This window comes from Danio aesculapii, chromosome 21 (genome assembly GCF_903798145.1).
Source record: "Danio aesculapii chromosome 21, fDanAes4.1, whole genome shotgun sequence".
Lineage (NCBI taxonomy): Eukaryota > Metazoa > Chordata > Actinopteri > Cypriniformes > Danionidae > Danio > Danio aesculapii.
The window spans coordinates 6,037,555-6,063,452 of NC_079455.1; the positions used below are offsets into that span (position 1 = coordinate 6,037,555).

At 35.6% G+C, this 25,898-nt stretch overlaps 1 protein-coding gene across 1 annotated transcript in view; it reads left to right on the top strand.

The window, feature by feature from the left end:
* Positions 1-25,898, top strand: part of lars1b (leucyl-tRNA synthetase 1b) — a 76,754-nt gene that overhangs the window by 12,140 nt on the left and 38,716 nt on the right. The window contains exons 7-20 of the mRNA XM_056446130.1: positions 39-151; positions 3,601-3,664; positions 3,756-3,823; positions 4,307-4,532; positions 8,265-8,352; positions 11,389-11,465; positions 11,592-11,645; positions 14,599-14,739; positions 19,156-19,233; positions 21,573-21,658; positions 22,656-22,721; positions 22,794-22,876; positions 23,175-23,313; positions 24,683-24,895. Coding sequence (XP_056302105.1) covers positions 39-151; positions 3,601-3,664; positions 3,756-3,823; positions 4,307-4,532; positions 8,265-8,352; positions 11,389-11,465; positions 11,592-11,645; positions 14,599-14,739; positions 19,156-19,233; positions 21,573-21,658; positions 22,656-22,721; positions 22,794-22,876; positions 23,175-23,313; positions 24,683-24,895 — 1,496 coding nt within the window. The remainder of the gene's footprint in view (positions 1-38; positions 152-3,600; positions 3,665-3,755; positions 3,824-4,306; positions 4,533-8,264; positions 8,353-11,388; positions 11,466-11,591; positions 11,646-14,598; positions 14,740-19,155; positions 19,234-21,572; positions 21,659-22,655; positions 22,722-22,793; positions 22,877-23,174; positions 23,314-24,682; positions 24,896-25,898) is intronic.

A 25,898-nucleotide genomic window follows, 5' to 3' on the forward strand; every position in this document is an offset into this window, starting at 1 on the left:
CTCTAAATAAAGCCAGTGTCTTTTACTCCATGTTTTAGGTGGATTGGCGTCGTTCCTTTATTACCACCGATGTAAACCCCTTTTACGACTCCTTTGTGAGGTGGCAGTTCATCAATTTGAAAGAGAGAAAAAAGATCAAGTTTGGGAAAAGGTATGGTGAAAAATTAGTTATCATTACCTTTAGAGGGAAACTAATATATCAATGTTTCTTATTAATAAATATGGATAGTAGTCAAATTTAAGCATCCACCCTCCACACCTATGCACACATACTGTGTATGAAGAAAGTATTGGAATGTCACAATTCACTGGACACTCGACTCACAATTTTAGTCATGATGTTTGGCTCACGATACAATTTCTTCACAATTTTTCTAACAAAATGAGTTGAATTTAGATAACAGTGCCCTTTTATAATTTGAAATGCTGCACATAAAATAAAGTATATTTTTGTCTAATAACAGAGCAAAGTTGCAATTTTAAAAATGATTTTCAAATCAAATATAAAATTAATATTACAACTAAAAGAATTACATTTAAACACATTTCAATTTTGTCTGCTTTTCTTAGCTTAGCTAGCAAGTTGTTGTTGTTGATGTTGTTGTTAGTATGATTATCTAAAGGTCAGCATATCCACATTTTTCTGGTACAAGCTGAGATCTCTGCACATTTATGATGTCATCTAGTTATACGATTGATCTGGTAAAACAGTGTTTCACATTATTTATTAGATTATTACAGTAAACAAAATACAAGAAGTGCTCAAAATGTTATTGGTCGATAACTATGCTGTGCTAAGACATACCCTAGTCAAAATGATTTAGTTACTAAATCCAAGGTTATTATAGTTAACGAAAACGAAAGAAAAAAACGAAAACTAAAATGTAAAATAATTGTCGTTAACTGAAATAAAAATAAAAACAAAGAGTTTTTCCAAAAAACTAGAACTAACTGAAACTGTATTGCGTACTAAAACTAACTGAAACTAACTAAAATTATAGCAAAAACCTCCTTCGTTTTTGTCTTTGTAAATGTATTAAATACATAATCTTACTGTAAGCCTTTTAGAAGAAAATCTATTTACTCCGCGCTGCAGGTGTTTGACCTGTACCTTAGGGCACCTCAGAGTCTGTAATCCTGCTGCCATTTGCCAGATAGAGCCGGTTCTCCTCCAGTCATCCGCGCTGTTGGTCCCGCGACAAAAACAACAAGTGCACATGACAGCAGCACGGTGACAGCATTAAATACAGAGACTTAAAACTATTACTTTAACACGTTTGTGGCCATTAATGGGTTTTATCTCTGTATCGCCATCGCGAATGAATCTTTTTAAGCGGATCTTCTAAGTGAACCGGTTGAACTAGTTCACCTAATGGAACTGAATCATTTGAAACAATTCACGTCTCCAGTAAGCACTCGTCCACAACCTACTTATTTTTAACAAGCCTAATACCGCCCTCTAACTTTAAATAATACAATATATATACTCTTATTCAGTTATTAGAACAGTAACGTTACACAAAGATCAATTTGAGAAGCTTAACCGATAATACGGTGCGCGATTCAGTGAACACAAACAGTACATGACAGCCTGCTGTGACTAAACTAAACTTGAACAACTGCACCGCGGGTAAACAGAGGGCTTAAATGAGAGGATCTGGTAAAACGTAAGTTTATGTCATAACAGAAAATCGTAATGGAATTTAAATAAGTGAATCATACTTCAGTTGGGTTGCAAAACTTTACTATAAGACATTTTTCAGATCATGGTGATGTTTTAACTGATTAATTCAATCACACATATTGTACTTAAGGCTGCTCCTGCTATCTTGTGGGCTGTTGTATTTGAATTTGAGGATGGGTAGATGGTAGACAGTGGTAGATGGTAGTGGTCACGTGTCCTCTGAAAACAGGTTTCAAAAAATGTATGGCTGAGTTTTTATTAAACAATATTTATTCTGTTGATTTTGAATCTTGCATCTAACAAATATCCTTATTTAGAAAAAAAACTAAAAGTAATACTGAAACTAATAAAAACTAAACAAACTAAGCAATTTCAAAATATAGAAACTATTAAAAACTAGTAAATTTCCCTCTGAAAACTAATTAAAACTAACTGAACGAAATAGAAACTAAAACTAATAAAAAATCCAAAAATATTATCACCTTGTGATCATGAATGGAACATTCAAAAAGCAACTCATGTAAACACCTTAATCAAATTACTTAGTCAGATCAAGTCAAATAATTTGATTACTGATGTCCATGTAAATGTAGTCTCTGTCTATCTCCCCTGCATCTGAAAATGCGTGTAAAAATCAGCTGTAGTGCACATACTGAAACTCCCCTTTTCATGCAAACCCCTCCCTCTTTCGCCACTCGACACTCCCACCTAAACCGGACTCACCCACTTTCCTGACTTTTTTTCAAACTTCAGGTGTGAAAACACCCTGCTGAGACAGGTGGGTGTGTGGCCCTTTAAAAATGCTCAGACTTTCTCATGTTTATGTAGGCCCCGTTTACGTTTTAGTTTTAAAACGGCGTTTTAGAAGGAAAACGATCCGCGTCCACACTGGCGTTTCACCTAGCGTTTCTGAACAACTCTCCGTCCACACTACACCGCTGAAAACGCACATCACGTGACCACACACACACACACACACACACACACTCTGGCATGCGATGCAGCGTATGTGGACGTCTGAGCTCCAGGCAGTCATCTACCCAGATGAGAGCTGTACACGTCAGACTGTTCATCAAGGATCTACCGCTGGATGTAATCTCACTATATTTGCAATATTTGTTAAACGTGATATTTAATTCATCCTGTTTTCTATCCAATGACATATTCCCTGACTTTTTGAATCTATTACTTGTTCTCAGGTAACGTGTTTTGGATAAGCTCAAAGATATTAATTAATGTAACCGCGTACACTGATTCTGCACATTTGACTGATCGCTCGCCTTTATTTCCTATATTGTTTAAACTTATTGTGTGTTCTACTTTTATAATGACCATTATTGATCATTAAAGCTGACATTCAGCAAAAGAGAGGGTATGTTTCATATTTTCAATGAAAATGAAAGGAGGCAGTAATGTTATAGGTTCCGTTTTGTTATAAATATGCATACAGTGAAGATGATGCTCATATAAATATGCAGCTACACGACGCCTCAACATTTCTGATGTCTGTTAAGTTGCTTATATCAAAATGAAAATGGGCAGTTCCTTAAATCAGTTTTTTGTTTTATTGCTAAGAAAGTGAAACAACGCCGCCAGTGTGATGTGAATGAGGTTGTAAAGTATACTGTTCATTTTGAAGATTTACCCGACGTGTCCTCGGAAGTTTGTCCATTTTCAGATGTCTCCGTTTTCCCCCATCTAAACTAACACGGAGCAGCAGCATTTTAAAATGAAAACGGCCTCTCCAGAGTTTTCAAAAAGCTCAGTTTTCGGCACTTGAAAACTCCGGCGTAGTGTGGACGGATGACGTAACTGTAGCAAAACTTACGCGTTTTAAAACTAAAACGTATTTGTGTAAATGGGGCCTTAATATGCATGTCTAACACTGTTTTTAATGTTATAACTTTTTCTTGCAGATATACAATTTATTCTCCTAAAGATGGGCAGCCCTGCATGGATCATGACAGACAGACAGGAGAGGTGGGTGTTACTTTTGATTTAGAAATTCCTTTGTAAGTATAAAATAGGACGAATGTCTTGTAGTCTTATAGTAAAGGTTTTTTTTTTTCAGGGAGTTGGTCCTCAAGAGTACACTCTCATTAAGATGAAGGTTGTGGAACCTTACCCAACAAAACTGGGGTAAACTTCAAATCATATGTTCCTATGGGATATGTAAGATTGTTTTATTTACATTTTTTTTTTTTTTTTTTTTAGTTTTTTAAGACGACAGTATCTCCAGCAGAAATGGTAAATGGTTTTAAATGGCAAAGATATCTGTGTTTTTGAAACTGAATAGAGCAGAAGTCAATGATTCATTTGAATTATTTAGCCTGACATGTTTACTGCTTCAAAATATTATAAATGTTTCTCAAATTAAAACATATATTGTGTTTAAAAGGGAAATTATATATATATATTTTTTACTCAAACATTTAAAAAGAACTTATTTTAGAGGTGTAATCACAATACAGTGAAACCGTGATATTTTTATCCAAGGTTATCATACAGGCAGAATCTGCCGGCCCATGCCTAAGTACCATAGTACCAAACACATGGTACAAAACAATATTTACCTGTTTAAAGAAGTTGATGTGAAGATGTTTGTTCTCTTAATGTTTTCAGTGCTCTTAAAGGCAAGACCATTTTTCTGGTTGCTGCAACCCTGAGGCCTGAAACCATGTTTGGTCAGACGAATTGCTGGATTCGACCAGATATGAAGTACGTTGTGTTTGAGACGGCCAATGGCGACTTGTTCATCAGCACGCAGCGGTCAGCCAGGAACATGTCCTATCAAGGCTTTACCAAAGAGAATGGAGTGGTTCCTGTGATCATGAACATCATGGGACAGGTTTGTGTCCCTAAATGTACACCGCTAATGCTAAATACAGTTGGCCCATTTGCATGAGTTGACCTCATCTCATCCCCCTAGATTTCTGAAATAATAGAATAATTAGAAAAATTGGTGGAAAAAACAGAAAACAAATATTTTAAACTGTAATAAATTCAAATATTTTATAAAGAAAATGGCAAAATATTACTATTCACATTGACCTGATCAGTTTATGAGCCTGGCCAAAACAAGCTCATAAACATAAATGGACAAAACAAAGCTTCACTACAAATCATGAACAACATAATAAAGGTTTGGTTCTGCAATATTAACATGGTCAAAATGACAAACATTAAACGTGAGTGAACCACTTTATTACTTATTTATTTGTTTTACTTTGGTGTAATAAATTGGCAAAACAGATTAAAGATGCAGTAGGTGAACCAAAATTCTAACCGGTTAGCATAATATCTTTGAAACTCAATTTCAAAGCCACGCCTCCTGAAACATGAACGCGCCTTAAAGATGACCGCAGCTGCCCACTAGTTCATGCCATTCACCAGTTTGGAAATGTTATAGTAACTATTATATGTAGCATGTTTTCAGTTGTGTGGCAAGCAGAACTTGTCATAATATTTCATGAATGCAAGGATCGCTGATCTCTCTCATGTGCTTTGCTCTAAAGCAGGGGTGTCCACACTTGGTCCTGGAGGGCCGGTATCCTGGAGAGTTTAGCTCCAACCCTAATCAAACACACCTGAAGCAGCTAATCAAGCTCTCACTAGATATACTAGAAACTTCCGGTTAGGTGTGTTGGAGCTAAACTCAGCAGGACACCGGCCCTCCAGAACCGAGTTTGGACACCCCTGCCCTAAAGCGAGTATTGTATGCTAAGTGGTTGGCCGGCGAGGTGTAGGAATTACACATTACTAAGCTATACTTATATGCTATTTCAGAGCGAATATTCAAAGTAGCATAGTTAACAATATAGGGAGGAGCATCAAAGGTTGTCATTGTTTAAAAATGAACCAATGTGAATATAAAACCAACTTCACCTCAGTAAAACAGACTAGGCGGAATAGCGCTATTTATTTATCTTTTGTTAAACTAAATATAAATCTACATTATCGATGCTTTGAAAGGACCTTATGTCACATCAATCATTTGCCAGAAGATTTCAGTGCAACATTTCTGTGCATATAACCCATTCATAATACAACAAAAACTACATAAGCTTTGTTGTTTAAAATAGTTTTATAACAGAACATCACCTTTCTAAAAGAAATACTTCAGCCATGATGTCATCTTTCCTCAAGCGTGCAAAAGTAACTCCAATATTGATTCAGGATTTTGAAAAGTTTTGATTCAGCATTTGTTTTTACAGCTGTGACTGTCTCTTGTGCACATGAACAAACGTCGCACGCGCAAATGGCGGATCTGCATGAACAGATGCGCAGATGTACAAATCTACATTTGTTAACAGACAGTTTGGGCTACTTATTAATGGGAATTGTCAGCCTGACAATATTAAATTGGATGAACATTTTTTAGTCTTATGTCTTACTCAGAATATAAAATAAATGTAAATGCATTTAGATCATTTACAGGGTTCATACGGTCATGGAAAACCTAAAAAAGTCATGGAATTTTGTCATGGCATTTTCCAGGCCTGAGAAATTTTGGAAGTTTTAGAAGTCATGGAAATTAGTTTGCTTAGTTAGTTAGATTAGTTGGAAATTAGTGCTGGTCGATATTGAAAAAATCTGACATTATGATGTTTTGTATTTCTGTGATGTATATTGCGATGTGAATACAATTTCACCAGGTGATTTAGGAGTGAATCTTGAATAACATATAACAAATATAGATAAATAAAATAAAGATAAAAGTGAATTATAGTTTTCAGGTATTCACTCTTCAGGTACAGATGTTGAATAATCAACACTGAATAGTCTTTATTGTATATTATTTCATCTTAATTAAAGTTACAGTAAATTTCTTGTGGCCGGATGTTTTAAAATGTGAAATATTGAAATGTTCACACAGTCACAGGTCTTAAAGGGATAGTTCACTCGAAAGATTAAAATGTACTCACTGTTTACTCACCCTTCACTTGTTTCAATACTATAGGAGTTATTAAATTAGATTCTTTTTGTGTTCATTTAAAAAAAAAGAAAACTCGTAAATGTTTGAAACAAGTGAAAGGTGTAATGAAAATGGTCGTTTTTGGGTGAACTATCTCTTTAAAAATGTGCAGGTGATAAACCTACTCCATTATGATTGAACTCTATATTAAACTATAATCCCAATATTGCATTACCTGTGATGTGACTCTTGCAGATGCACACATTGCGATATCGATGCTGAAACAATATATTGTGCTGCCCTAAATTGATTATAGGTTAGTTGGCTTTACTTCATTTCTGTCCTTGGCCAAAAACTTGCTCTCACACTGTTAGTGCTGTGTAAGCATTATCAAAATCAATTTTACATAGATATAAAAACAAATTTGAACAAAATAGATTGTTGCGTGTTCTATTATATGCTGTAATAAATTTAAACATCATTATTTTTCTTATTGTTTACCATGTATATGTAGAAATTACATGAAACATTACGTCATGAAAATATACTTGAACGTTCTGGTATATTTAGTAGTAAAAATGTGTATGAACCCTACATTTACTTTAATTATTATTACTATTGGAATGTGAGGAGACTTTTAACCAGCACAACAAGAAATGTTTCTAAAGACAATCACCTGTTGTACCTTTTTATTATTAATATTTTTAAAAGTATGTTTATCGACAATATACATAACAGTATGTAGAATTTGAGAATGCAAAGAATATCAGGACTTTTTTTTTAAACAATTAGCAAAAAACAAATAAAAGTAACAATAAAAGCTAAACAAATACAACCCCCCGCCACCCCCCCATCCAAACAAGGTATAATTTGATGATAATAATTGCGAAACCAACATCACTACTTGCTATACACTTTTATACACATATACACTTATTTAACAACACACTTTACATGCCAATTTGCACATAACAGCTGCACATATAACGTGTTGTATATAGTAATAAACATGTACATACACTAGTCAATCTGTATATTTGCACTCACTACTTACTTCTATTTTTTAAAAATATATTTATTATCTGTTTCTTGTACTGTCTCTGTAATCCTGTTGCACTGTAGAAGCTCTGTCACGAAAACAAATTCCTAGTATGTGTGAACATACCTGGCAATAAAGCTCTTTCTAATTGTCTCAAATTTTGTCAAAACATATCTCATTTTGATGTTAAGTAAAGATAGTTGAAATAGTTGATGGTAATATTAGATAAAAACAATAATGTCCAGAAATGATGCACAAATAAATTACATTTACACGTATGATTAAACATTAAATTAAAACAATTTCTGTTGCACCTTTAAGAAAGAATCAACTTGACCTGTAAAGGATGTACAATGAAATGTCATAAATGATAAATTCAGTACATTTTGTTGATACGCTTCCACCTTATAAAATACAAAAAAATTATTACAGTGATTCTTATTTAATTGTAATAAAATTATATTTTAAAATAGAAATTAAATAATATTAACATCACACTTTTTGTTGTTTTTATTAGTCATAGTAAAAAGAAGATTATAATGGTGCAAATGTTTTCGAGTTAAAAATGTGTGTTTCTGTTTCATTATTCTATTAATATTTAATCTAGTCTCACTTGTGTCTATCAGGACGTCCTTGGCTGTGCATTGAGCGCTCCTCTCACCTCATACAAGACCATTTATGCCCTGCCAATGCTCACCATTAAAGAAGACAAAGGTACGTCATCCCGTAATATCCTTGCATCACATTACTCCTCCACAGACACCATTCATCTCTTAATGGTCTGCAGGGCAATACCACATGCTTTTAAGAGCAGAGTGAAAGCAGCATTAGTCATTGTAGAGTACAGTGAAGTTGGGACAAATGGAGCTTGGAAATAGCTGTAATGGATGTTCCCCCAGGCTGCATAGACCACATCACTCCAAACACAAACGGCTTCTTATAAAATATTTTTATTTATTTATTTTTTTGCATACCCCGGCCTTCTGCTTTTCATCCTTTTCCCAAATGATGTTTTCTGATGTGTCAGAAATGTTAGTATTGATAGCTGTTGTTTGTCTATTGTCTAAAAAAAGTCACATGGAGCATTTAGAGCAGGGCTCTCAAACTCAAATTGGCGGGGGGCCATTTCAGTGATTGACAATTTATAGGAGGGCCGTTTTATCATTCAAGCACAAGAAAAAAGTGGAAACCTGACATTATTGATGCATCTTAAGACAACTGATGTGATGTTTCTATTTCAAGCATTACCTGTCACCAGTGATGATGCAAATCAGCATGTTTATCGTGTCAAACATCAGCTGCTGAAATATATCTGTGTTTGTTGTGTGTTAGAAACACACAGTCATTCTTTCACAGAGTATATGCAGTCAAAACTCCAGCTTTTTGGTTCTTGTTGTACATATTGAAGGGGGAGTTTAAAATGGTATAAAAATACTAGAAATAATAGACATAATAATTATTATTTTGTCCAAACCAATTGTCCCAATCAGTAGTCACGTGTATAATCATATCAACAAGACCAGACGTGTGCAAAGCAACCGGGAATAAAAGGTGTGTTCAGTTCGCTAGGATCATCAATCATCATCAAACGTGATCAAGAGTGAGTTTTACAAGTTTATAATGTTTTAAAACAGAGCACGTGTGTAATGAATTACAGCGATTTACTTCAGCTTTACTTCATCAGCACAGCCGCGTGTCAGAACAATTATAAAGGAAGACGCTTCAATCCCGGTTTGTGGACGTTTAATCGGGTTTATTTTGTACATTAATATAAGAGATATCCGTACAGCAGTGGAGATTAACCTGGATTCTGTCACATATGCGTGCAAAAAAGATCTCTCTGTGTGTGTGTGTGTGTGTGTGTGTGTGTGTCTGCTGCGGTGTGTATCTGTGTGTGCACGCCTGAACTTTGTAACGACATTATGTGAGAATCATCGATGCAACTGCACAACAAATACTCATTGGTAAAGTTCTTACTGTAGTATTTCTCACAAACGCTATGTGAGATCTGCTTCCTTTAAGTCTGTCTGTTGTCTGACGCAGCCGAGGGAGGAGATTAAGCAGAAAGGCACGTAGAAACGGTAGGTGGGGAGGACTAGCCTTAAAGGCGCAGTACGACAAAACAGCCCCCAGTGCAAAAATGTATAAAATAGAATCTTATAAAAGATATAATAAAAAATCTGATGGGTGTTTTGAGCTGAAACTTTACAGACACATTCTGGAGATGCAAAACACTTATTAAATCTGAAAAAGGGGTAACCTAGGTGCCCTTTTACAAGTTTAATTCAACTAGCAGTATAAGTTTACCAATGTACATAGTTTTTATGCAAATCTTAATAATCATATGAGGAAAATCTATTAAATGAGACTATTTGAATAAATAAATTAGTAAAAATAGAGCACTTACGGACGTTTGAATCAGCCACAGAATTAAAACGCATGTGTGTTACTCTCGACCGTACACTGAGAGAAAATGAAATTAAAATTAATCTAAATGCAGTACTTTAAATATCAACTAGGTCAGGGGTCACCAAACTAGTTCCTGAAGGGCTGGTGTCCTGCAGATTTTACCTCCAACCCTAATCAAACACACTTGAACAAGCTAATCAAGGTCTTACTAGGTATACTTGAAACACCCAGGCTGGTGTGTTGGGGCAAGTTGGAGCTCAACCCTGGAGGGACACCGGCCCTCCAGGACCGAGATTGGTGACCCCTGGACTAGGTGGTGTGTCAAAACCACAAGTGGCTAGGTGCTGCTGCACAACAATGATAGAGGTTATAAAGTATACGTTTTGGTGGGCTGAATCTCGTTATATTTTTAATATCAGCCCACGCCAGAGGGACGGAGGAAGATGGGCCGAAAATGGCCCACGGGCAGGCAGTTTGAGACCCCTGATTTAGAGCTAAACCTCCTGCTGACTTATGGGTCAAAAATGACTCGTGCCCCATTTTATCAGCAGAAAAAAACTCACATTTTTTGTTTAATCTTAAAGTTTGGTGACTTTTTGTAAAATTGCACGCAACGTTAGAAAAAATGTGTCCTTTATCTTCATGAAGGCTGTACACATTTAGGGTACAATCGTTTGGGTCAACTTTGGACCACCTATTAAAAACAATTACACCACAAAAACTACTGGCACACACAAATTTGAATCTGCTGCTTTATATTTATGAATACAGGTACTTAAAATATAGCCATTACTTTCGTCAAAAACGAGTGTTTTCCACTGATGAAACACTGAAATATTGCATACCGATAAGGGGACAACTTAGACATTCGCAGAGTTTCTGATAAAGATGAGGTTGTTTCTTTATGTAAAATAGATTTTTCTTTCAGAGGATTGAAATTTAATTTAGCTGCTTTATTTTTGCTATATGCAGTTGAAGTCAGAATTATTAGCCCCCCTGAATTATTATGCCCTTGTTTTTTCCCCAATTTCTGTTTAACAGAGAAAATCGAAACAATCGAAAAAATATATAGCTTAAAGGGGCTCATAATAATGACCTTAAAATGGTTTTTAAAAAATTAAAAACTGCTTTTATTGTAGCCGAAATAAAACAAATAAGACTTTCTCCAGAAGAAAAAATATTATCAGACATACTGTGAAAATTTCCTTTCTCTGTTAAACATCATTTGGGAAATATTTAAAAAAGGAAAAAAATTCAAAGGGGGGCTAATAATTCAAAGACAATGGCAGGGTTAAGTCATCATGGTACAGTATGTTGTTGAAATCTCACTTGTCCTCACAGGAACTGGAGTCGTCACCAGTGTGCCGTCAGATGCACCAGATGATATTGCAGCTCTAAGGGACATTAAAAAGAAACAGGTGTTTTGCTTGTGTTATGGCATTTCATTTTCTATTGAGTTTGATTTTCCTTAGTGCATTTTGAGATAACTGCATTTCAGATAAGCTGAATGTACCTAATACAAATACGCCTGAATGTTTTTTCAGGCATTGAGAGAGAAGTATGGAATTCAAGATTTTATGGTGCTACCATTTGAGCCGGTAAGTAGTTCATTTTGTTTATTTATTTATTTTATTTATTTTATTTATTTATTTAAAGACTCCATTCAGGGCTGAAAAATAAGACTTTAAAATGGCTGCTTTAATTTTAGCTTTGCCATCGCAGCAATAACTCACAATCTTTTTCAAACTGCACACTGAATTGAAATAAAAATAATATTGTTTTAGCTTTATACAATTCTAACTTGACTCAAACTTTGATTTTTATCTAGAATATGCACTACGCAGTGAAATTCATTAAAAGAGTGGGATTTACTTTGTAATTTTTGTCATGACATTCACTTGTAATTTCCGAGTGAAAATTATTTAGGAGAAATGTCAATTTAAACATGAAATTTTGAAGTACACGGAATGAAACGTCTTTTTATTTAAAGTTATTGTTGTTTTGCAACTTCATGAAATTCAATCTTGTCTTTTAATTTTAATGTTTAAAATTTTTAAAAAAAAAGTTTGTATCAATAAATCAACCATTTTTTATAAAGAACCTTACTGCAACTAGGGGTGTAACGGATCACAACCCACAGTTCGGAATGCATGTGACCCGCAAATTAATTTTTTGAACCTGTAGGTTAATCCAACATTTATAACAGTTGCAGAGAGATCGCTTCCCGCGTCATTCAAATCCTGTATAAAAGCATTTAGGCTTCTCTGTATAACATAATGATGACAGAAAAAGTTTGATGATGACAGGAAAATAAATGCTTTGTTAGGTTAATAATTAAAGGTGTTTTCTATTACTGTTTGTTTAGCCTGCATCAATGCATCCAGTGTAAAGCACAATTAAACATTAAAAGATCGTGATCTCAATTCAAACCCGCACAACAAAAATGATAATGATTTGCATATGTTTAATAATCCTTCAAAGCGCTGCATTTAAATCTGCGTTTGATCGAGAGAAATTACGTTTTTACACTTTTTCAGGTGGTTACAAACAAGCGGCAACCTCCCGCTCTCCCTCGGGAAGCCAATACGGAAGTAACTGAAACTGCAATTCATCAAAATTCCGCTAGTCCTGGCTCCATATGGAGCAAATTGCAATTGAGCCCACCGTTAGAATGGCCAACTTTACAGCAGAAAAAAAGGTGTTTACAGCCTGGTACAAAGAACGATTTTGGTTCATATAGCTAATATTACCCTCCATGACAACTGTGAGGGGGGTGAATTTTTTTATAACTCATCCATTTCCTTTATATTAGGTTATATTAAGTTTGCATAATTAAGGGCGTGGCCACTTGAGTGACAGCTAGGTCTCGCTGGTCGCCGTCACTTCACCTCAGCTGAATCCGGCAGATTAGCCACTGAACTCGGCATATTCATCGTATTTTTGTTTTGTTTTATGTGGCTTTACACAGTCAGCTGCCTTTTGGACTTATTTCTTACAATTATCAGATGATATGGGATGCTGTGTGCACTTAATTGTGCTCACAAACCATTCACGTGGCCTCGTTTCCCATGTGAGTAAAGTTATATACTTGTATACCATCTCTATAAATGTATTTGTTTTATTTAAGATCATTTATCATTAATATTTTTCTTTAGACCCGTGAAGCACTCCAGAATGTGACAGATTGATTAGCTGTGGGCTCTAGAACAGTCATCTGAAGCGTTATCATACAGTGTTATGCAGGAGTTCATCAATAGTCTTGCATTTACTAACTCACACTATATTTGAAATGTTTGGAAGTAATTCGCGTTTTCCTCCTTTAGAAAAACGTCATAAGAACAATGCTTAGTGGCTCAATGTATTACTACAGTGTCTAAGTCTAAACACTTTATTGATATAGTGTACAACCAAGCACATGTGGTCAGAACACAAACGAGTCGCAGGTAATAGAGTATTAACTGTTTCTCCCAAAGTAAAGTCTGTCTTCCAGGTCTAAGCAGAGTGCCAGCAGGTGTCTGTAGCTCCGCTCACTCTCCGCCTTTTTGACCTTGTTTGGTATCCCGCCGTGGGTGCGAAGACGCGCGAACAAAATGGCGACGGTTGGCCGCGCCTACTTGTAGCTTCTTTTGCAGTGTTTAGAAACTTATGGGTGACGTCACGCATACTACGTCCATATATTTTACAGTCTATGATTACAAACAATTAATTAACACAGAAGTACTGGGAGAACAGTTTATAGTTCAGATATAAACACTGATGTTTATGATAAAGATTAGCGTTTAATGGAACGTGACGCTGGTTAATGTTGTAGCAATTATATTGTGTAACCAAGGGGTGGCGACAAACAACCATCAAAATTATGTCACTGAATAGGTTTTCAAAAATGATTCACCTATAATGAAACATGAGGTTTTATGTGTGAATTGTCGAATCATTAATTGAAAATAAATATGATATGTTGTACAAGGTGTTAGATTTCTATATTTAGCATTATCAGCAACTTTAGCAAAGATCATTTTTCGTATTGAAGATTTTCCTTTTTTTCAGCTGGTTCTTTCTTGATTTTGTTTTGATTAAAATTACAGGTTCTATGTTATGTGCATTAAAACTAATGCAGTAATGTTTTTAAATAAATGGAATGCAAATGACTTTTGCCTCCTCCCTTTTTTGCTGATCCGAAAAATGGTCTGATCATAGTGTGATCTGAACCGTGAGATTTGTGATCCGTTACTAACTGCACCCACTACAGTTTTCTTTTGAAATGAACACCAGTCCCACTCACTCGGGTATGATTCCGTCTTTCAAGATATAGCTATTGAAGTTATATGAAAATTCCAGTAGTTTTCTATCAAAATATACATCCCAAATTTCTTAGTTTTATATCTAAAATGTCTAAAATGTTTTTCTACTGTTTTGTTCAATAAAGTGTCAATAATTTATTCATCCTCATAGCTGTCAAGTTTTAATTTGCAGTTTAATCTACAAGTTGTAGGTTACTTAAGTAAAAAATTTAAAGTCTGTCTAAAGTGGCTTATTGATTTGTTCTACCAGGTTCCCATCATTGAAATTCCAGGGTATGGGAATCTGTCAGCTCCACTGGTGTGTGATGAACTTAAGATCCAAAGCCAGAATGACAGGGAGAAACTGGCCGAGGCTAAAGAGAAGGTCTACCTTAAGGGCTTTTACGAAGGGGTGAGACTAACTGAACATCAATACACAAATGCATACAGCAGGTAAAAAAAGTATTTAACATGTCTCAAGGCAAGGCAATGATCCCTAACACAGCCAAGAAAACTCTCAGTGGTTTCAGAAAAAGAAAATAAAGCTTTTAGAATGACCCGGCCAATCACATGACTTGAATTTGATGGAAAATTAGAACTTGAGATCAGAGTTGATAGACGAGACCCACAGAACAGTCAAGATTTTTTGTGCGTGTTAAAATTTTGGGGAAAAAAAATCACACCTGAGCAATGCATGCGTCCTCTCCATAGAAGATGTGTTTTGACAAATAGGCCATACTTTTTTTGTAAAACACAGTTTTTGAAGAACAAAATGATATATTTATGTAGTTTAAAGTCTAATCATTGAGAAAATATAACTTCATTCATGCTTTCACAGTTTTTTATTCATTTTTACTGAACTGTACCTTAAATACATCCTATGATTTGACATAGCAAACATGAAGAAAAACAACTCTTCACTGGGGGTTTCAGTCACATGATCTTCAGTGGGGTCTTTCAACCAGGGCTTGACATTTAACCTTTTTGATCAGCAGCCACTGTGGCTTGTAAATTTCCAACATTACTAGCCACTCGCTATTTTCACTATCCACAATTTTGTTGTTGGGAAAATATATTTTATACACATAAATGACTTTGACATGCTAAAATTACTTAATTTAGATGTTGTGTTATGTCCACATGCCTCGTCATTCATTTCACTTTTTGAGTGTGTTGTGTATGAGCTTGCTCAATGTACATGAGCAAATGGGCTGTGTGGCATTGCAATCAGTTTTTACTTCACATCACTTTTCAGGGCTCAAAATTAAGGATTTACCAAATTTATCTCTGACCACACCAAAAAATAAAATAATATTTCTTAGCCACAAATTTTAAATATGTCAAAACAAGCCAAATATAGCTGTATGTATGCGCTTTTTAATTCAACAAAACTTTTCTTAAAAAAAAAAATTGACATTTTAAAAAGAACTATTGTCATGTATCTAAAACTATGCACAGTAATCTGTCCTGGTTAAAGGTCCCAGATCAGCAGTTAACTACGCATAAATGGGGAGTTAATCTCATATTAAAGCAATTTTATTGTAAAAAAAAATTATAAATAAACAAAAATAACTGTAAACAACAGAAAGCAGGTAAAAACATACCCTGAGGGCCCTATCATACACCCGGCGCAAGGCGCGACGCTATAGTTGTTTGCTAGTTTCAGCTTGGCACAAGTGTCGTTTTGACATTTTGCACCACGCTGTTTAAATAGCAAATGCATTTGCGCTCATATGTGCGCCCATAGGCAATCTGATCTAAAAAAGGAGGCGTGTTGAGACGCATTGCTACTGTGAGGAACTTAAATAGAAGGTTCAAATAGATCAGATCAAAGCTGGTCTATTGTCCAGCACAGAGCGCGTTAGTTGTGCGCCTGGCTTACACATTGCGTAATACACACAGGATGTAAAGCAATATGCAAATATCTTTACAAATGAAAAATAATTACAATATCAAGGATATATATATATATATATATATATATATATAGGATATAATGAGCATATAAGCAGGATATAAATGTAAAGGATTAAAATATTACAATGCATAATATGTTCTAGCCTCCATAAATGTAAAAATCATACTTTCATGCCTTCATCTCAGGGGGCTTTTTTAGTTTATTCATAACAATTTGCTTTTGTATAATGTTATTATTATTAGTAGTATTATTTATTATATGCATATTAATATTTGTTTTATTAAAAACAAGCTTAGATTTGCCCACCTGTCAGGTTTTAGACCATATGGAGCACAGCATGTGTATTTTTCTATAACTCAGTTTTCTGACTACACTTCGTTATTATTGCTCATTTATTTGTTTTCTGGAAATTAGAACTGAATTTAGAAATCGTTTTGAAACTAATCTTTGTGCTTCACAAACGCAATTAATTATTTGTAGGCTAATGGATGTCTGTGCATCCAAGAAGTTTCCCTATCCACGAGAGTGAAAGTAAAAGTTAATAATGAAGAGGCTAATCTCTCATTCTCGCGCTGTAGATGCTTTGTTTAACTGTTTTCTCGCTAGTGAAGCGTTCAGTTTTTCCAATTGCAAAGTGCATCATGTTAATAGCAAATGCTATACACAACTGACCCTTAAAGGGAATGGGAGATGAGACTCTGATTGGTTTATTCTCAAAACACACCTAGAACTCATTAAGAAAATAAGCTCAACCCTTTTAGACCATGCGCCATGGCGTAAAGCGAATTTTTCCGTCCTTAAATTAGCAAAAGTAGATTCCAACACGCCATAATTACTTTTGCGCCCTGCGCTTTGCACTTTGCACATGGATCGTCAAAATAGAGCCCTGAGTGATAATGAAAGGATGATCACGTGGACACGGTAAATGTTAGGCCTGTTTATAATCTGTTAAAGGAATAATTAATGAAAGCAGTGAGCTCTGCTGCTTATAAAATGATTTTTTTTTAAATCGTGAGCTCTTGAGAGCAGCGGCTGTGGGTGCAAGGTCATCGCTTTTTGTCCAGTCTGTTTCAAAGAGAACCGATCGCACCAGTTGCGTTTCCTCTAGGCACGGTTGCTTTGTGCAAGTTAACGGGAGCGTGCATGCTTTTTAACAGTCGCGCGCATCACATCACACGTGCTCGCGAGTGATCATCCTCTCATTCGGTATTTATCTGCCGTCTCTTGCTCGCGCGAACAGTTATTTTTGTCAGTCGTGCTTCTTCTCGATTCTGAGGTCACATTTGCACACATTAGGCAATGCTTATTGCCAAACCATGCTTTAAAGAAAACTACAATTTGAAAATTCTTTTCAACCAGCCAAAGTGGCTAGTGGGAGCGTCTGTCTTACCCGCCACAGCTCAAATCTACTCGCATTTGGCGGGTGTTAATGTAAAGCCCTGCTTTCAACTAATTACAGTTTTTAGTGGAATTGACGTTTAAAATTACAACCCAGGCTCATTCTGAAAACGTACCCCTATATACATTTCTGGAGAGCGCCAAATACATCCCAGGAGCTATGTGTTTTTGTAGTTTTTGTTTTCACAAATCCACCAGAGGCCGCTGTGTACACTTTTTGAGATCTCAGATTTCTCTCGTGAGTACCATTCACGCCTGCTGCATTACCAAAATACATTTCAGTAGTTCTGTACTTTCTCCTTTTACACACAACTAATTTTTTACATATATATATATATATATATATATATATATATATATATATATATATATATATATATATATATATATATATATATACACATACATACATACATACATACATACACAAGGTAAAATTTTGAAAAGAATTTTAGAGCACTAGGCTTGGGGTGTAATATGGTATACCGCGGGATCTAAAAATAGCAACGGTGTCAGTTTCAATACCGTTATGCCGTCATAAAAAACAAAAAAGGCATGTATTAAATATTAAATATTATTTATTTAATGCCTAAAAATGCGTGTGCGTGATTGTCATCACGGGACAGTGTGGAGGAGAGAGAAAGAGAGGTGAGGTAAGATGGCAAGTCGCGCACCAAGTGACCTGCTCTCGAAAAAGAACACAACCTCTGCAGTTTGGCAGTATTTCGGGATTCGACTGAACTAGAAGGGAGACGTGGTAAATACAAACTAGAGGTCTGCATTCCCGCTGCTGTACCGTGGGAGCCGCGGGACCCGACCAGATTTCTTGCGGTGCAGGACGGGAATAAATTTCCAACTAAAGCGCGGGAGTTTTAGCTATATTCCATAATAAAACAGGAGTTTTAGCTATATTCCATGCGAGAAGTTGCAGATGGTCAATCATTTATGGCTTTTATCACAGATATTGAAATCTTAAAGTAATGCTGATACATGGGCGTCACTAGACCAATATTAGGGGTGCTTTAGCTGCCCAAAAAATTCTACTCAGCCCCAAAAGCTTCTGCGATTAGCTCCATGAGTTAATTTGTGATTGCCTCAGTCTGTTTCAATTCATTTAAATGCAGATCAAGAAAACAAGGTGTGTGTTTATCAGTAGATTATATTGTTTGCATATTTGCAGTTTTTTGTTTTAGCTAATGTTATTATTTTAATTTTAAAGCTTAACTGAATGTGAAACATACTGTGGTGCATGTGGTATTAACTACCATACAGTCATGCACAGAAATGATTAAAAACAAATGTACTCATTGTAACTGCATTTAAGAGTGATTGACAGAGATAAACATCACGTGTATTGTATTAAAAATGGATTTGTATTTAATAATCACCCAGATCACTGAATATGTGAATTAGCCTTAAGTCTAGCTTTGTAACCTGGTTACTTTGTTATTTTGAATGCTTTGTGACTGCATATTCCTACACATCTAAACTATTTTTCATTTGTTTTGTTAGATCATGTTGGTGGAGGGTTTCAAAGGACAGAAGGTGCAGGATGTGAAGAAGCCCATTCAGAAAATGATGGTGGAGAAGGTTGGTTGATCTTATGTCCAAACTGATAAAGAACATAATAGTACCATAAATCAGATTTTCAATTGGTTTATTAAAACTTTTAGACATTTGTTTGGAAAATCTAATAAAAAATATTATTAATTAAGTATTATATTTGGTACATTAGACTTTTATAATACATTTATAACAGCTCATACTATTGAAACACATCAAATATTCAGTTCGGTGCAGATGCTGATATGTATATGCCAGATAGTAAGATGATTCTCTAACGTCGTGGTATGATGATATTTAACGCAATAAAACGATGTTAAAAATTTAGTTGCTTCTGCTCAGTAACTGTTCATTTTGAAGCAGTCCTGTTATGGTATTTGCTCTTTCAACTTTCTTTAGTGCATAATGTTGCTGTTTGTTCTCTCATGAACTGCTGGCTGTTATTTTTATGTGTGAGCGCTTTCGGCACACCCTTTGACGCTTTACAGCTGGTACAAGAAAACCTTTAAAATAAATACTCACACAACAGTCTTAAATCTTGCTTTTTGTGCAACAATACATAAAAATAATTCTTAATATAAAATAATAGTTTTGCCATTCATTTACACTACATTTTGTTATGTTATATTATCATTTATGGTCCCATGACCATCAGTTTGCATTTCTACTTGTACCTTACACCCATTCATTCAATTTGGTTATTACATTTCCAATTTAAATTGCAACTTAAAGCGTTAAAATTTGTATGTTATTTACATATTAAGCTGTGTTTTGAAATGGAAATTATTATAATAAAATTTTCATTTAGGATCAAAGTTTGCACGTCATTGAGAATGCAAATTTAAATGCAGGAATGACTGCTGTTTTACAAATCCCATTGTCCTTTTTCAAATTACATTTCAAAATTAATTTTGCTACTCGTGCTTCCATATTTTGAAATTTTTGTCCCTGAAAATGCAACTTTTCAAAATGGATAAAGTGTAACTTTTTGAAAACCATATTGGTCTTCGCTGTATAAATGTAAAAAAGTTGTTTTTTTTGTGAAAATGGTGTCAGAAATGGCCCGTTTTTACTGAGTGGTACAGTATGGTACGGGTCACCTTGTCAGGCTTGTGTTTCCACTGCTAAAAGGGTACCAGTGGTGGGCGTGGTGTACGACAGAAAGTTTCAGTCAACGTTCAGTCCCCGATATGTTACCAATTACAGATAAACTACACACCGCATACATTTAGTCCTTATTTGGGTTCAAAAACAACACGTAACCTATAGCTCAGTCAGTGCAGACCTCTCATCTGTGTCTTTAATCTTCACCAGCACATGTGACTTCTATTAGAGAGTAATTCCGTCATTCCGAATTCATAATAGTCCAAATGGTGGTGATAATAATTAAACATGACAGTTTGTTCATGTTTTCTGAAAAAAATCATTTGCTCCTTGTTTTTTTCTGGCTTCTCGCGTTTATTGAAGTGCTTCTGACATCCGAACCTGTCAGAAACGAACAATCACTTGCACGTTATTGTCATCAGCTCAAGAAGTTTGTTACTTCATATATAGATGCGAGTGCAAACTAGAAAGCGAAACCGTTCGCGCTTTAGACAGCCTTGTAAAAAACTACAGGGCAAAGGGTAGAATCTGCAAGGTTTGTTTGAGCTCAGGTCGACCATGGCCCGTTATTATATGTATATATTATTACGGTGTAATGTTTAGGCTGTGTTTTTAAAACATGGCGGTTCCTTTGTTTTCCTTCTGGCTAGCTGCACGAGCGAGTGACTTATCTCTGTAAACCAATAGCATTCAGCTACGTGTTTAGCTCCACACCTTGGTACCCTTTTGCCGGGCTAGGTATCCTTTGCAAAATGTACCCAAAAAGTGGTACAGTTGGTTTTTAGGTACCTTTTGACAGTGGAAACAGCCATAAAAGCAAACCGAAGCGAATCTTACAAAAGTCGAAACGGGCCATACCATTTTAAATTTTTGAGCATGGGAACTTGACAACTAATACATCAGTTTGTGCTAAAATCAGCAGTCTAAACAAGTGTCTACTTACAAAGTAACGTTGCCAGCTTCTGGCTTGGAATGTGTGCTACATTTTTAGCCATTTTCACAGATCCATGTGAAGAAGGATTGTTTGGACAACATTGTTTACTGTATGCAAAACCTTTCAAAAATACAAAGAATTCTTCCTGATTTTAGTACATCATTGTTGTGAAACTTTCCCTAAATTAAAAATAGTACAGTTGGTTTGTAGGGTAAATGACTGACATATCATTTTAAAAAGGGTTATTGTTATCATTCAATTTCTTTCTTTATTTTTAAAATACTAAAACAAACTTGGTCTAACCACTTTTTTTTTCTTCATTTTTTAGGGTGAAGCACTGATTTACATGGAGCCTGAGAAGCAGGTGTTATCTCGGTCTGCAGACGAGTGTGTTGTGGCATTGTGTGACCAGTGGTTAGTGCAGAAAACACTCTCATATGCTACATATTGTTGTACTTTGCCTAAGAATACCTGATGGCATCCACTACTGTCTTGTTGTATATACAGTACACTTGCAGTTCAGTATGATTTTGTGGTGTTCTAGTACTTTTTTATTGCTATGACTTGCCCTGAGGGGTGTCCCTGATTGATTTGAGTCGCCAGACAGTGACTAAGTTCACATGGACTCCGATAATTTGATTTTAATGTGATTAAGACAATACTCTGATTAAGAGTCTACCATGTAAACGAACCATGCGAATTTGCCATGCAAATTTGATTAATCAGATTAAGGTCATAATCGAACTAAAGAGAAATCGAATTAAGACATGTGGAGTATGCCGATTTTAGTCGCATTATTGAAGTGCAGCACAGGCATGTAAACGCATTAATCGAACTATTACTGTCATGTAGGACTTTTCGCCACGTTTTGCAACAGGATAGTCCACGCACGCACGCACGCACGCACGCACGCGCGCACACACACGCACACACACACACTCACACGTGGCTGTTTGACACACTTTGCATCTACCCAGTCAGTGCAGACCACAGACACCTGCATGGTGAAATGCAGAGGTTATTTTTCTTCCATTCAGCATGCGGTATGAACTTCCATTAAAAACACTCTCCCAGCAGTTCATATTACATCCAATATCTCGTTTATCATGGAGGGCGTGCGTGAAATGTTCCTGAATGAAAGGGAAAGTGCCAAATTGCAGTTAAAGTCGACAAATTAAAAATGAAACACCTGAAGTTGCATGAAACTCCGGAGGAAATGCGGATAGCGCTGTGACGCGATGACGTTAATTGAATTATGTGCTATAACATGTAAAACGGGATCATGAAAGTAACACTCAAAAGCAACTCATGTAAACACCTTAGTCTTATTATTCTCTTATTCAGATTAAAGTAAATAATTCGATTACTGACGTCCATGTAAACGTAGCCAGTGACTAGCTTTATCTGGCAGGTATCTGGATTATGGCAATGAGGAGTGGAAAAAGCAGGCCTACGGTGTCCTGGAGGATCTGGAGACGTAAGTCCCACACTTTATGGCATTGGGAGATTTACTAGAGGGCTGCTGTGTGAATCCTGCTTTGCTTTTCAGGTTCTGTGATGAAACCAGAAAGAACTTTGAAGCAACGTTGGCTTGGCTTCAGGAGCACGCCTGTTCCAGAACGTATGGATTAGGTAAGACTGGCTGAAAGTCTCTGCAGTGTGTTGTGAGCTTCCTCTTTTATTTTTCTTTAGTAATGAATTGCTTCAAATGATTTTGAAATCCCCTTATATGGGCACCTTTGTGTGAAGCTTATCTTAAATAAAATCTTTTTGTCAGGACAAGGCCTATCTGTATTTATTTTGTAATGCTCTTATTCCACACTCCTCTCTTGCCCCCAAACCACTCAGCGATATCATCAGCAATTTTCTTGGTGTTCCTTTGAGAGAACCTTTGATTTTTGGAGTTCTTTTATGTGTTTTGTTCCCATAGGAACCCGGTTGCCATGGGATGAACAATGGCTCATTGAGTCCCTGTCGGACTCCACCATCTATATGGCCTACTACACCGTGGCACATCTCCTCCAGGGAGGGGTCCTCAGTGGACAAGGACCTTCGCCACTGGGAATCCGGTATTATTTGCTCTTCCAAAAATAGCTAGAAAGCAAAAATAAAAATCAATGTAGAGGCCAGATTAAACTTGACAATTCTATGTCATTTGTAATCTTACATTTTGTAAACATTCTGTAGATCAGGTAAAAAGTTCAACTAAGAAGGAAGTGGTTAATATTTATTCACTGTCGTGTGTTGTGCTCTGTGTGTAAATAGGACCAGTGACACAGGCACACTCAGGGCTTCAGGCTGGGGTGATCATAATGTTTTGCCTGATAAATACATTATATATATATATATATATATATATATATATATATATATATATATATATATATATATATATATATATATATATATATATATATATATATATATATATATATATATATATATATATATATATATATATATATATATATATATATATATATATATATATATACAGTGCTCAGCATATATAAGCACACCCCTCACCAGGAAGCTATACATTATTAGATTTGTGCATATACATTAGATTAGTCAGTACTCAAGCCAAATCTGGAGGTTATCTAACAAAACTAACTCAAGATAAAGGGTTAAAATGAATACACCCAAATGGATTTTGAAAAATGTCGTTGAAATTTTGTAGGTTGTTGTATTATTTTTCAATATTTTGCTTGAATTTAATTGTATTGTCTTTCAATTTCTAAATATGTTTGGTGAGTAAAATATTATTATAATAAATATATCTGTTTTGTTTAAATGCTCCACAATACATTTCCTATATTCACTGAATAATGGATAAAAATATTATTTTTCAAAATGGAGTGTACTCAATTATGCTGAGCACTGTATGTATGAATGAATCTGTAATAAAACAATTGGCTTAATTAGAACCACTGTTTACATTCATTCATTCATTTTCTTTTCGGCTTAGTCCCTTTATTAATCTGGGGTCGCCACAGCAGAATGAACCGCCAACTTATCCAGCACGTTTTACGCAGCGAATGCCCTTCCGGCCATGACCCTTCTCTGGGAAACATCCATACACACTCACTCACCCTATACACTACGGGCAATTTAGCCTTCCCAATTCACCTAGACCTTCTTGCTGTGAGGCGTCACTGTGTCGCCCACTGTTTACATGTTAAATGCTATTCAATGTCCTGTCCATTAAAGGTGAAAACCCTGAAAAAATTATTTAATAAAAAAAAAAAAAGAAATGCTTTATTATCCTTTTATATTTTAATCAATTCATAAAAAAGCCTCACTGGGAATTCAATTGAAAACCGAAATGACATGGAAAATGTTCCTGGCCATCTGAATGTACTGTGGCGTTGTTCCTTTTTACTTGCATAAAATTAGCACATCAAGAAAATGATACAGAAAAACACTTCCTCCCTTTAGACCCCAGCAGATGACGAGGGAGGTGTGGGATTACATCTTCTTCAAAACATCACCTTTCCCAAAGACGGACATCCCGAAGGAGCATCTGCAGAAGCTCAGGCGGGAGTTTGAGTTCTGGTACCCTGTAGACGTCAGAGTATCGGGGAAAGATCTGGTGCCAAACCATCTCTCCTATTATCTCTACAATCATGTAGCCATGTGGCCCAATGACAGGTACACGGCTCTTATATACAGCTTACAAATTATCATGTAGTTGTTGTTGTTTGTTTTTTTTTTGTTGTTGTAGAGATAACATTTCAAAATGACATGTACTGTGTGTATATACACTACCCATCATAACTTTGGAATCACAGGGTTTCCGCGAGGTCTTAAAATGTCTTACCGTCTAACATTTAAAAATCTAAATTTTAGGCCTTAAAAAGTCTTAAATTCGCTGTTCTAGGTCTTAAATATTTTACCACAGGTCTTATTTTTTCCGATGTCCATGTAACGCTACATCTAATGCTCATTTAAATTCTTTTTTGTTGTTGTTGCTTGGTTTTCGTTGTGTTGTAGTTCTTTATTTCACTTTCTTCATTGTTTTCACTTTATTTCACATGTAATTTGCAGTATTACAAATGAGACCAACATGGAATAGCCAATCAGCTTTCTGTTATTGAACTCAGTGCGCACGGCGGATGTGACGTCATCGCTGTGTTTGCGGAGGGTCGCTTTGGGTGCGCGCGACGTGATTTTGGCTGGCGGAGCTCACGAAATGTTTTGAGGCTCGGGTGAACCGTTCACGTGGCGTCGCGTTTGATTTTAGCTGTATATGAAACACTTTGAAGAGATTTTGTCTGGAACAGGTACGACTGTATAGACGTCTTGCTATAGGGAGAACCAGATGACCAGTAATTCTTGGCTCGAAATTGCAACAGCTGTGGGAAAAACCAGAGGGATAAGTTTGTTAAAACAAAAAAAGAGGCCATACAAAAGTGGAGACCCAGGTGGTTTTAATATTTCAGAATATGTTTTTCCACCATTTATAGGTTTTACACTGATGTATATATTAAAATTTTTAATATAAAACAATTTACAAGTTACAAACTAAAATGAACAAATTATGTCATTGATAACTGGAAAGGAATATTTGAACCTATCGGTTTACAATATACTGATGCCTAATTTCTAGGCTTTATTGGTGTTTATGGTCAGGGATGTTGGACCATTATTGCCT